Source organism: Trachymyrmex cornetzi, unplaced genomic scaffold (genome assembly GCF_001594075.2).
Source record: "Trachymyrmex cornetzi isolate Tcor2-1 unplaced genomic scaffold, Tcor1.1 scaffold557, whole genome shotgun sequence".
NCBI classification, from domain to species: Eukaryota; Metazoa; Arthropoda; class Insecta; order Hymenoptera; family Formicidae; genus Trachymyrmex; species Trachymyrmex cornetzi.
Window position 1 is genome coordinate 401,053 of NW_017299868.1, and position 13,788 is coordinate 414,840.

Here is a 13,788-nt window from a genome sequence, read left to right on the forward strand (position 1 = left end):
ACAGAGAGAAAAGAAACTCTCCAATGTGTTTAAATCTTACCTGCGGTATCCAGGAGCTTTATAGAAATGATTCTTTATTCTACGTGGGTACGAACCATTGACAAATACATAGTTATTCCAATTCGTTCCGGTATACGTCAAAAAGTTACAAGGAAAAAATTACAAAAATTCTATCGATTTTGGGATATCAGAATATACCTTGGTGAAAACTTTTCTCAGAACTTTTTATTATCAAGGTACTCTTTTATGATCAATGCAGATGCTTTTGCAATCAGTCGCTAAATATATCAATTTGCACAAGGCTTATAAACACATGGAACGAATGTTAAGGCATTTATGACATAATTAGCGTACAGCAATGACGACCATGCGCGACGCTTCAAGACGAAATGTAGGGAAGGAAAATAAAACATACACGAGCCGTCGAGACAAGATCCGCGACAGAATATCTTCTTCAGGGGAATGTAAACAGCTTTGTTTCTTGTATATTTTAAATCGTACACACAAGCACGCTATATGATCTCAACTTTGCACGATGCCGGTGGAAAGAAGAAGTGATCGATATATACGGTGTATTATTTTTCTGCCGGTAGCCGCAAGTTCCGAACTGATTTGACATCTTTCGATTAACGCTACTTCGTATAAATTATATATATATATATATACACATATTATAAATATATAAATATATATTTAATGTAAAGGGTAAGAATAATAGGCAAATTCATAAGTAGAAAGCTCGCGCGAGCTTCTTCATAGTTAGAGGAGCGAGACCGATCGTTTGTGCCACGATCGCGAATCGTGCGCGTTTGTTCGATATTTTCGTAAATTAACACAATGAATCATGTATGTAACGCGAAAAAACATGTGGCGCGACTCTGATCCTTCTAGTTCGAAAATGAGCCTTTTAATCGTAAATCCTTGGAAAAAGAGCTTCGCTCACAGATAAAACTTCCGCTCGCGTGCGAGTTTATCTCTTCTTGTAGAAATGAATAGGGAATTTTCGAAGGAAGGTATTCAGACGCGTACAAACGAGTTCTAGCGTCTCGATAAACGCGCACACAATAAAGACGATCATTAATCCTCCACGGACCATAATTTCGGGGACGAAGCACACAATAGCGATTTGTAGATCAAAAGGAACTGATCGGGCATTCCTTTTGAATAATCTCGTCCGTGAGGGATTAAATTGGTCGGGGGGGGAATTATTACTGCTACTACTATTACTACTACTACTATTACTACTACTTTTAACTTAAGTTGTACACCCTATGAAAGAGACCGAGCAGACCAGACGAGAATTTATTTTTGGTCCATGAAATGATATAGCGAGGTAATATTTTTCTCATCAATCCAGCCGTATACACGATAAATCTGTATACGGATATAAATCTGTATAAAAGAGCCGTATAGCGTTTATATTATACATATATATATATATAGCAAGCCGTTGTAGCTAGCAATCGTATATATATGTATATAGCTTTTGAAAGACACGGCTGAACACTATGTCGCTGTAAGCTATGTATTTCTTAACGACAACAACAACGTGAAAACGTTCACTGCCAAATTGTGATAAACGTGAGAGATCCCACCTAGCCAGGAGCGTTTTCTTGACTTCTGATCGCATTGACCAATCGTTTTCGCGCCCCATCCACCCTCCTGTTTTCCACAATCTTCCCCATTACAAGAGTTCACTCCCTCGTGTAATCATAATAATATAATAATAATAAATAGTTACCGCGCATCCAATCCGATCATAGTCATCTATTTTTCCTTAAATAAAGCTAGACTAATCTAGACGAGGAGGAACGAAGAAGTTAGTCTCGACCAATGCAGCTAGAAACGAAGGAAACCGCTCTCCTATTTTAAACGCCACGATTATGGCCGTATTTTAAAGCGACAGAAAGATATTGTAGTAAAGCGAAGCGATATTTTTAAACGGGGCACGTTTTACCTGTCGAGAGAAGGAGACGAGAGAGATAAAAGAGGGGAAAGGAAGCATCATCCGGACCGCCTTTTTAGCGCTCTTCTAATTGTATGTTCATTACGTGTACAGTGCCTTTGTATCTTAAATGAGACAAGTCTCCCATTCGTCCCTCGGAGAAGGCACTCGACTCGTGACTCGAGCAAAATTTTCCGAGCATCCTCGACAAGGAAATAATATTTATTGGCTCAAAAGAAGATATATTATAATCGCGATATTAAACAATCATTGTTTTAACATGTTACGAATTCTCCACAATGTACATTAGAAGGGATATAATTTAAAATAGAAATTGATTATTGAGAAAATTTAAGAGATAAATTATCTTATTATTAAATATAAATTTATTGCGAAAAAAGAAAATCTTGAATTAATCAAGTATAGACAAGACTTTGTCTTTTTAATATAACAATATCCAATTATCTGTCTAAATTTTTCTATAAGCGACATGTAATTGACTTTTTTTATCTTTGAAATTCTTCAGAGAATGCGAAATTTTGCTGATGATAATCGGTTAACGGTAAGCGAAGCAGATGCGTGATCTGAGGGAAAGGGAGGCGCGCGGTCCTTCCTACGTGTCGTGACGTTCTTCTGACTAGGTTCATAATTGTAATGAATTGTCTAATGATTAATATGTAAAATTAGATTAATTATTCGAGTATGTTGTAAAAGTCGTGTACAGAACCGGCCGATCGAATCGGTGCGGGAAGGTGCGGTGGCTCGTCGGAATCGCGCGGCGGCGGCCACCCTGTAGCTAGCCTTATTATGATTATCATTATTGCCATTATTATCATGGATTATTATTACGATTATAAATATTGTGTTTACCGTAATAATGTGTAATATACGAGGTTACACAGAGCCAGAGACGTTGTGCATTTCCACCTGTCACCGACTATAATTAATAATTATATTAGTGTAATAATAATGCCTTTTACAGTGAGCATATTATGATGCTGTTCTGTGATAAAATTAACAATCGTCAGCTTCTTCGTTATATTCACAGTGGTGTTATTAATTCTTCTTATCATTTCGAAGTAGCCGAGTGTTAGAATCATTTTGCTGTAAAAAGCGAAAAGTTGTGATTAAAGTTCCATTTAAAAAAGGGCGTAACTCATGTTTGTATAAGATCGATTATTTATTATAAGTGCTATATACATTCAATATTTTGTGGCAAGATGACACGGAAATGAAATTGGACAGAACTCCTTTCCAAGACCTGAATGTCTGCTCAAATACTTGTCGCGCTTATCCGTCAGATTGGTGTAAAGGTTTATCGCTTTTTCTATCAATATTGATTTGTTATTTTACACTATTAGTATATATTGTATGTTTTATTTTTTAAAAGAGAATTGAAATATAATTCTTTCTAGATGAAACACATGTGCTACATAGACTACCTTGATGATCAGAAATGTAAATGCGCAACTTTGTTTCCAATTGTTGAGACTTTCCGCACCAATCTGGCAGCGTCGGCAAAGTAATACACGGAGACTTATTCTTGAAGATTCTCGATCTACGTTCTTCGCATTGCCTGCTTTCTGATTTGCTTGCGACGCGCCTGGACCACACCATAGACCACTGCAGCGAGGCTGCGGCAGGTGCTCCTGTGTCTGGGAGTACCCTCCTGTTGTAGAGTGGCTTTGCCCAATACAAAATACGTCTCCATCGTGCCCTTCCCCTTCACCTCGATTAGTCCGCGCTTCTGCGTCTGATAACCCCTCGATTCTAGAAACTATTCATATATGATGAAGATAAATTAGTGCGATATGATAAATTTTCTCTCATTATTTTAGAGAATAAAATATATATGGAGTTGAAAAAGAAATAACATAAACATAGATTGCATGACAATTTTAGTCGTCCTGTATTTAGCTTCCAAATAATATGCAAAAATTAAGAAAAAAAAACTTATTAGAAATAATTGGAAAACCATTCGAATCAAATATTGTGTACTATTCATTTCAATAGATTTTTCATTAATCTAATAGTATTTTTCCACAAAGGAACAATTTGTATATGAAAAACATAAGATTGCTTTTTTAAAAATCACTATTGTGGCTATTATTATTATTACCCTGGCAATGTCGTGCGGAACTTGTATCTTGCCCATCACACCGGTGGAATCCATCCTGGAAGCTTCATTTACGGTGTTGCCCCATATATCGAAGACTGGCTTTCGTGCCCCAATCACACCACCTACGAGAGGTCCACAGCTGATGCCTACTCGCAGATCGAAATTGTTGAACGAGTGAACGTTCACATCCTCGAGACGATGACGCATGGCCACCGCGTAGTCCACCAGTCTACACAAGTGCTCCATGTCGTCGCCGCTGTTATCCTGCCATTCGAATTTGATTTTTGTATATTATTTTATGCGCATTAAGCCTTATAAGGGTCCTAATCACTCATCACAGATTCATGATGTCAGATGTAAAGACATAGATAATAAAAATTCTTGCAAAAATATGTTAAGAATATATATTAAAACAGCAATATTTTTCAAGAAAAACAATATTTGAATTTGATAAAGTACAATGTAAAATATATCAAAAATTTTCCTTTTATTTCGAAATAAAATTATATTTACTTGAATTCGACAGCTGTCACATAACTTGATTCTTTTTCTTAGATATAATTCAGTTTCATATGTATGGTTATTTTATTGATTGCCGGAACATAAGAGAAATTTTTATTATACTTTATGAAGTTATTCTATTGCAAATGTGTTACTTAAAAAATATATTTTTATACAGTTTATAAAAATTTTCTAACATCACGATTCAAGATGGTTGTAGTCAATAGGCAGGAACCTTAATATATACAGTGTCTCAAAATAATCGCCAAATATTTCATGGGCAGGTAGAGCGGACTAAATTGAGTCGGAAAGTCCTCTACCAATTTGCAATGTTCGCAATAGTTAACAAAATGTTAATTACTAAAAATTGCCAAAAATTGGTCTTCAATAATTTTTTACTCAAATACTATCAATTTTACAGAAAAACTGCAAGAAACAAAAATTGTTTATTTTCTTCTCATAACTGTAAGAATTTTTTTTAGAATTTTTTAATACCGTATTTTCTCATGTTAAAAATAAGAAAATGCAGTAAAAAAAAATACTAAAAAGTTGATAAAAAATTCTGAAAATTCTAAAAAATTTTTTAGAGCTCTATGAGAAGAAAATAAATAATTTTTGTCTCTTGCAGTTTTTCTTTAAAGTTGATAGTATTGAGTAAAAAATTATTGAAGACCAATTTTCGGCAATTTTTAGTAATTAATATCTTGTTAACTTTATTGCAAAAATTGCAAAATGATTGAATACTTTTCGACTCAGTTTAGTCCGCTCTAGCTGCCCATGAAATATTTGGCGATTATTTTGGGACACCCTGTATATTAAAATAAATATTTCAAGATTAGGAATTTTTGAAGATATACAGGACATATCTTCAGTATCGAAAATTTTATCATAAGTATTAAAAATATTTTCAATTTTAAGATTTTTTGGACAGTTTTTTAATTTTCTTTTTGTGTTATATATCTTTATAATTAAACGCCAAACTGAAATTCGAGTATCAATCAGCTCAAACTTGAGAAAAGTCTTAAACTGAGGAATTTTTAGCAAAAAGAAATTTGGTGATTTTATAACATCCTCTTATATCACACTAAAGTGTATATTAAATATTGCATTGTATTATATTTTATATTATTATTACGGTTTGGCTGGGATTCAGACCCGACGCGGCCATATAGGTGGCTCCGACCGTCTTTATCTTCTCGATGCAGTGAAAAGGTGTCTCGTCCAGTAACTCGTCGAAATCAGCTTGCGAATCGAAACATTTATGAAAATATGAAGAACAAATTCGAAAAGTATATACAAGAGATAGATAAAATAATATGAATAGAAATATACTACCTTGATTTATCAATAAGAAGGTACGGCGCATTTGTCTTTCATATAGAAATCAGTCTTGTTAGAAGAGTTAGACGTACATAAAGTATAGTGTATCAACTGTTACAACGCAATGTTATATCATTCTTCTAAAAGAACATCTAATTACTTCAAAGATATTGAAGGAGGTAATTTCACTCTGTTCTTCAAAATTACAAATGATATTTAAATCAGGTGATTGCATTGACCAAGAAAGACCGAATTGAAGTTTTGGAGAACAGAAGGTAATTTTAGAAAATAAAATGAGAAAAAAAAATTCCTCCCCATTATCATTTATATAGCATTTATATATCACTTATTAAGAAATAGAAAGATGTTCCAAATTGTTTGATTGGTATAAACTATTCAAACATTGAATGATTATTCCAACAAGACCGAAATGTGTATCAAAAACAAATTATAGATCTCTCTTATTAATGAAACAAATAGTAAAATGAATAGTGTATTTGCTAAGTATTCATATTATTTTGTCTATCCCTTATACATTGATCTTATTGTTAATATCATAAACAATTAATTTAACAACAATTGCTGTACCGATAATCTCATTAAGGAGACGAATGCACTCCATTCCCTTGTTTACGTCTTCTGAATAAAATTCCGTGAAGTTTGGCACACTGGCGAACATCACGCCGACCTTGTCCCGCGATTGCGAGTAGAGTTCCTGCGTTGACGAGGAGATATTAGTAACACAGCGTATTTGCCTGTTAAATAAATAAGATTGGGCCCTACTTCCGGCGCGCGATCCGCCGTGAGGAAGTGATGTGCCACGTGGTCTGGCAGAATATTCTTCAGAAGCTGCATATTGTTATGTCGCGACTCAATCATGTCGTTCAACTCTCGTTCAGCCTGCTGCTTCCATAGGAAGTCCAGGCGCGACGTCACCTCCACTAATCTGCCATGGTACGTCACCATCACGAGGAAGACTGTCAGAAAGGTCAACATTTGAGCTGGTAAAGATATCGCCGATCTGGAAGACAGATTAAAAGCAGACGAAGGATGAATGTTGTACATTCCGATCAATATTAATTAACAATTAATTTTACACTTCTGCTTCATCACATATTTCCAGGCCTTTACGATATAAAAATTTGCTTTCATTTGCTATTAATAGAGCTATTATACATTTTCTTGCAAAAAATTAAATGTTTCATTACATACTTAAGGCTGAGGAGCATTTGAAACGTGAAAGTTGTAATTATCTCCAATATTTCTCTAGTAAAAAACTAGTTCTTATATTTCTATAATATTTTTTAAGGCTCCTGACAACTCATCATGAATCATCAAATTAATGAACAGAAGTGAGAAAACACTTAACAAAAATTTTCCTTATTGTTTTTTTTTCACTTCTGACATCACAATCCAAGATAGCTGCAGTGAGTAAGCAGGAACCTTAAGAATTTATTATATTTTTAATTTATCAAGATTTAAAAAAAAAATACCTTAAATTTTTTCAGATTTTATAATTTTTTTCAGAAATTATAGAATGAGAAATCTTAGAATATTTTGCATATAGACAAATTCTTAAAAAATATAAAATTTCTTAGCACTTCTGAAAAGTATTCTATTCGTATAAAAAATTTAAGAAATTTTCTAAAAAGTTATAAAATTACACAGAAATTTTGAAATATTCTAAAATCAACATAAAAATTCTGAAAAATTATATAAAAAAATGTTTTCGAAATTTATTATACATATATTGGTCTGAGTGACTTACGCGTTTCTTTCTCTCTCGGTGAACATGTCCTTGCACACGACAAGGATCAATACCGCGTACACCAGAACTATTGCTGCGGCTAGCGCAGTTTTCACCAGGTAATACAGCTTCAAGGCTGAAGCAAGCGCGATCAGGCACAAGATCCATGTGAACACCATATACTCCGGCCGGATGCAGTCTGTCTCCTCAAGCTCATCAGGACTCATCAGAGCCAATCGTTTTGGGCGGGCTTGATTCTCCTCTTCAACTACGGAGAGGATCTTTCTTTGGGAACCTACTTCGATGTCGCGTTTGTGTGCGACTCGTCTATAATGCCGGCTTCCGATTTCTGGTTTCCCGTAATGCTGCTCGTACCTGCGATAATATCATTTGTCAGGAAGTCATAATCAATAATTTCACTTATCATAATTTATAAAATAATACCTCAACGGACGTTTGCAAGTAAATATGATCAGCATTGTCTTTTTTTCATGTAATATCCACAATACACACCTGTAGAATCTAAAAAATTCTCTCCTGCTTTTTCCTGGCTCTCTGTCGTTCACCACCCGAGTCAGCTTCAGCTCAATATTACTGGAGCCCGTTTCCAGAGTGTTGTTCTCCGTCGAGGGAACGGTTTTTCCTCCCTCGGTGGACTCATCACTTAGAGCGGCCTCTAGAAACGTAAGGACAAAGTGGTCCAGGCCTGACCTCTCGGTGGTCGCCGTTAACTTCTCCTGCATTGGAAGTGGTGCTACCGCGATTGTCGTCGGTATCTGCTGTTGTTCGAGCACCATCACTTCCTGGTAAGGACGTACCGTGATGGGACAGGTCAGCACGCCGATGATGGACGTTAACGTCATCAAGGTGATGACGCCGCAGATGAAGATGGTGCGGTGCTTTTTGTTGTGCACCAGCATGGATGATGTGTGCTGTAGGTACGTCGGCATGCCCTTGAATTCTTCCGCCATCACTAGGATTGACGACGCCACCAAGATCACCGTGGTCACCAGCAACGAGATCAGGAGAATCATGCAACTATGGTATTAATGAAATTGAATAAAATTATTAATATATCATCGTACGCGGCATTATAGATATTATATGTATATTAATTACATATAAGCTGTGATGAACTGTCGAATTAGTAATATGTATATATATGAAAATAAATAAGATTTAATTTCTCTCTTAAACAAGATAATTTTCGGTGTATTTTATGTATATTCTATCAACTACATGTTGTTTAATTAAAAAATATTTCTATTCAAATATACTTTGCAAAAATTTTTTATACAGTAAATAGGAATTTTAATATTTAAAGAGATATAAATATAAAATAAGAATCTTAAGTTGAATATTTTATTAGAAGTTAGATAATAAAGAAGGAATTATTTATTTCCAAGAAATCATATTTTATTCGTAGCAAAATTTGTATTTCTAAAGCGAGGAAGTTGGCAGTTAATTAATTAATTTTTGGTTTGCTACTCACTCAGACAAGATTATGGCCTGACAAACGGCAATAAAGAGCCATATGACGAAGCAGCATATCATATTGGACTTGAACATGTCCTCTCGCAGTTGGTCGAACTGAAGAGCAAAGTACGATATAATTAATTAATATACAAATATTCCACAATTCACCTTTTAATGAAAAATTCAAATTTATGTACCCTGGTGGAAAATTTTTTTAATTTTTTAACATAATTTTTCAAAATTTTTGATGTATATGTATTAATTGTTTTATTAAATCAGACAAGCTTGTAGAATTAACAATAAGATAATAAACAATAATGCATCAATGGAATTGTCACCTTGGATTCCAAACTCTCGTCGTTATAGCGCAAAGTCCACGTGTTTATGTTTGCTGATCTCATACGTTTGTTACTGGCAGTTTCGATAGCACCCTTCTTCTCAACGGCTGTCGTCGAGGCTGCTTTGTTGCTCGGTTTGGCTGGTTGGCCATTCTCTTCTTCTAAGTACTCGGACTCCAAGTTGCTCACCGATGTAGCCGTGTTTAGCTACAATTATAAGACAAATAAAATAAACAACGTTTGTCACTAATCGCATTTGTTGCATTACTATTAATTCAATTAATAATACATCTAATTTATTATTAATTAAATAATTAGTATAATTTTAACGCTTACATTCTCGAACGGAATTTCAGGCGTCCAATCAACCCCGATATCGTCATCCAAGGAACCCGGCGCAGGAGCGTTACTGTTCACGGTTGCATGTGGATTCACTTTGAAGCTCTTCTTATTCTTGTTCGCGGCCAGCTCTTCCTCCGTCCAGACTTTCGGCTTCGATGACTGCCTTCGTCTGGATTTCAGGGGCTCCAACTGCTTGATGAGATACGTCTCAACGTTTCTGTCCTTTAAATAATTGTCCCGCTCACAACCATAGCCGGGTTCCACCTCATAAACGTCGTTCAAGCACTTGAGCGTGTCGGCGGAAATATGTACTCTCCTGTAACAAGAAAATCCCTTGTTTCGCTTGTATATTTTGTAGACCAAATGAGATGAAGCAAATCTAAGCAATTTAAATGCCCTAAAAAATTGTAAGTGTATGTATCTTTTTAAAGATAACTAATAGGTAATTGTAAGAATCTGAGTGTAGATTAACAGTTAATATAAGCGTTATTAATCATTTACTTTTATAATACGTGATATACTCTGTATTATAAATTTCTTTTTTATACCCCGGTATTCCTCCACTTTCGAGATGGTTTGCAAGCGTCACGTCGTATGACCACACATCGAACTGCCATTTTCGCAAACCCAACACCCCGCATAGTACCGATCCGCTATGAATTCCTATCCTCATGTTTAAATCCACCTGCGCCAGAGGAAGATGAAGGAAGTTTCAAATTAAATACTTTTAAAATACGAACTTTATTTTTATTAAATATTAGATTAGAAATACTTCATTTTTACTTTAGATATTTTTACTTGATTTGAGAAAGTTACAAAATAAAATTAAGACTTGTGATATGCAGCGTAAACATTACAAATTCGTTCAACAAAAAGTACATCAGTTTCAAAGATGCTTCAGGTTCTTTTGTCTGAAAAAAGTTTATACAGGAGAAATATCAGTACCTTCGTGGTGAACCTAACATCTCGTATGGCCTTTATCATGTGCAGGCCCATCTCGACGCAGCAGTGAGCGTGATCGCTTCTGGCGATCGGCAGGCCAGAAATGCAGTAATAACAGTCGCCAAGGAGCTTTATGCGCAGGCAGTGATTCTCTGCCGAGAGTTTGTCGAAACGGGCGAAGAGGTCGTTCAAGACCTTCACCAGCTCTTGAGCGCTGCACTGACTCGCCAGAGCTTCAAACAAATTATTGTGAATCGTCATCAGACGTATTATACAGCTTTGTACTTACATAATTTATATTTTACATATAGTTAATTAATTTAAATGTTATATTTTATTTAATATATAAATATTTGTATATATTACATATGGGATAGACAGAATAACGTATAAATACCTGAGAAATATATCATCTATTCGGTTTGTAAATAAGAAGTTGCCCTACTGAAAAAAATCACGTATTACATGCATGATAAAATCATGTAATTAAAACATGTAAATCACGTAATGAATTGTTCAAAATCAGTACGTAATTTTTTAAAATTACGTAATTTAAAAAATCACATGATGATATGTTCTTTTTTCTTCTATTTCTATCATTCTTTAAAATTCGATAACTATAAAATCACATAATGAGTGAAATTATTTTTAATATCATGTGATTTTCCAAATTATATGATTTTAAAAAATCACATACTAATTTGGAATAATCCGTTACGTGACTTACATGTTTTAATTACATGATTTCATCATGTAACGTTGTGACATGATTTTTTTCAGTAGGGTGGCCTACCATTTGTCTTTAATAAAGATTCTATTCTTGGAATAGTATACATGCTTCAATAATGTAGCAACAGTGCAACATATTATATTATTCTTTTAGTAAAACTTCTTCTAATTGTTTAAAAGATATTGCAAGAGGAAATCTGTTTCTCACTCTGCTGTTCAAAATTACAAATGATTTAAATCAGACGATTACATTGACCAGGAAAGATGTCGGAGTTTTGGAAAACAGAAGACAATTTTGAAAAAGAAAATAAAGTGAGAAGAAAATTCTTCCTTCAATATCATATATACATATATATAAACAATTAAAAGATGCTCTACTAAAAGAATAGTACAACGTTCCATTAATATTAAGCGACTATTCCAACAAGAGTATAGAATGTGTATTAAAAGCAAATGATGGGCCAATCTCTTGTTAATAAAACAAAAAGTAGAAAACTAAATAGTTTTTTTAGATGTTTATACATTTATTTTATCTACCTCCTGTATACATTAAATTAAGTGAAATTCTTTCTTGTACGTCGAGGCTCTTAATCGAGCGTAGCGTACCCGTGAATCCTTTGATGTCAGCGAATAGGATACTGACGTTCTCGTAACGGTGGATGTATATCCGGTGAAACTGATTCGGCGTGAACGATATCGTCCCACCTCGTGCCGTCTCGCGGGCGATGTCGCGGATCATTTCCTTGGCGACAAAGTCGGGTAACACTTGAACGGGATTAATTATTGATTATCTTTTCATAACACACGTGTATCAATGCGATGGTAAAATATAAAAATGTAAGTGCTCGAGATTCTGCGAAATCTTTGACCGAGTCAGAATAGAGATTTCTCTTTAACGAGACAGTCATTTGTCATAAACATTCTTCTTTAAGTAGCTTTCTAATTAGTTCTCCTGAATGTTAAAAAGAAGCACATCCACACAAAGTTGAATCTGAAAAACAAGACTCAGTCATCCATTTCCGCTACTGAAGTTCAACTATTGGGAAGCTTCGCGATCTTGCTGGCTTACGATTTTGAGTAACTAAGCCGACGTTATTCCGGCATCAATTTATTGAAAACAAACAATCCTATGGCGTTACGAGAGCATTATGATAGTGGGTCAGAGATGATATTTATGTAATCCAGCGTAACGTACCCCGACGACGGGATATATTTTAATAGCGGCCGCTACGAAGTACGGCGGATCGATATATCGGGTGGGATCGGCGACGTAACACGCAAAAGGCTATTGGAAAAACGTGCGTCCAACCAGCGCAATCGGCCGAGAGAGTGTCTAGTGACCCTTTTTGACACTCGGCCGAGCAAGTTACACGGACGAGCGGTGGCGAGTTACCCACAGCGTGTTACGATTTACGATAAATATGCACATAAATACCCAGCCTAGTTACAACCCCGCGGCGACGCGACGGCTTCGCGCCGTCTTTTCTCCTCGAAAGCTGCGAGAAATGTTCTCTCAAAGATTCCCTCTAGTTTCACTAAAGGGATGGTCGCCGAGGATACTCTAATCTCGTTTTTTTTTTCAGCTTTGGCTCAAGGCACGAGGTACAAACGTCGGTGTAAAAATCAACTCTCGCGTCTTGAGCTTCGCAATTATTCTATTTCAGCTACTTCAAGCAAAGAAAGAAGAAATCACACTTACTTCATCAGGAACATAACTTAAGCATTTTTATTTCACGTCCAAGATGTTTCGGAATGTTAAAATTATTAAATGGATATAATTTTTACTGTAATATTTTAGAAGTATAGAAGAGAAAAAGTAGAATAGCCCGAAATTGCTTTTTACCTGAAAGCAACAGCTTTTCTTGCCGATTGTTCTCGTTCTGCGTGCGTTGTCGCGTTTCTGTGGAACGATGGGTCTCCAAGAAAGCCTGCCGTTGTCCCCGGTCCGTCAAGTACTTGGTATACATACCAGCCAGATTCACGGCCAGGTACAGCAGCACGTTTGTCGTCAGCATGCGGATGATACACGCGGCGTCTCGCAGCTGGAAGAAAGTCGAGATCATTTGAAATAATTAAGTTAAAATAACACTAAGGAACAAATTTTCATCATTTTTTTTGTTTCTAAGCAAGTCTCTTCACGGAGAGAATTTTCTCTTAGAATTTAGCCTGAAAATCTTGATAATAGTGGGACAACATAGTATTTCAAAGAATTGTATATGAGTTTGATTTACTAATATGTGTCATAATAAGATATGTAATATATTTTATTAATTTTACTAAAGAGTATAGTAAAATTTCAACATTTTAAAATATGTTACGCAGTTTATGA

General features: G+C 35.2%; 1 protein-coding gene across 2 annotated transcripts in view; it reads right to left on the reverse strand.

Moving 5' to 3' along the window:
- Nucleotides 1-2,350: 2,350 nt before the first annotated feature.
- Adcy8 (adenylyl cyclase 78C) overlaps nt 2,351-13,788 on the reverse strand; it is a 21,704-nt gene continuing 10,266 nt past the window's right edge. For both annotated transcript variants that reach the window (XM_018514700.1, XM_018514701.1), the window contains 14 exons: nt 13,303-13,501; nt 12,066-12,224; nt 10,734-10,963; nt 10,337-10,473; nt 9,783-10,104; nt 9,447-9,653; nt 9,125-9,222; nt 8,146-8,670; nt 7,654-8,007; nt 6,669-6,906; nt 6,474-6,600; nt 5,701-5,807; nt 4,065-4,328; nt 2,351-3,722 (listed from right to left, as the gene is read on the reverse strand). In XM_018514700.1, coding sequence (XP_018370202.1) covers nt 3,504-3,722; nt 4,065-4,328; nt 5,701-5,807; nt 6,474-6,600; nt 6,669-6,906; nt 7,654-8,007; nt 8,146-8,670; nt 9,125-9,222; nt 9,447-9,653; nt 9,783-10,104; nt 10,337-10,473; nt 10,734-10,963; nt 12,066-12,224; nt 13,303-13,501 — 3,186 coding nt within the window. In that variant the 3' untranslated portion in view covers nt 2,351-3,503. The remainder of the gene's footprint in view (nt 3,723-4,064; nt 4,329-5,700; nt 5,808-6,473; nt 6,601-6,668; nt 6,907-7,653; nt 8,008-8,145; nt 8,671-9,124; nt 9,223-9,446; nt 9,654-9,782; nt 10,105-10,336; nt 10,474-10,733; nt 10,964-12,065; nt 12,225-13,302; nt 13,502-13,788) is intronic.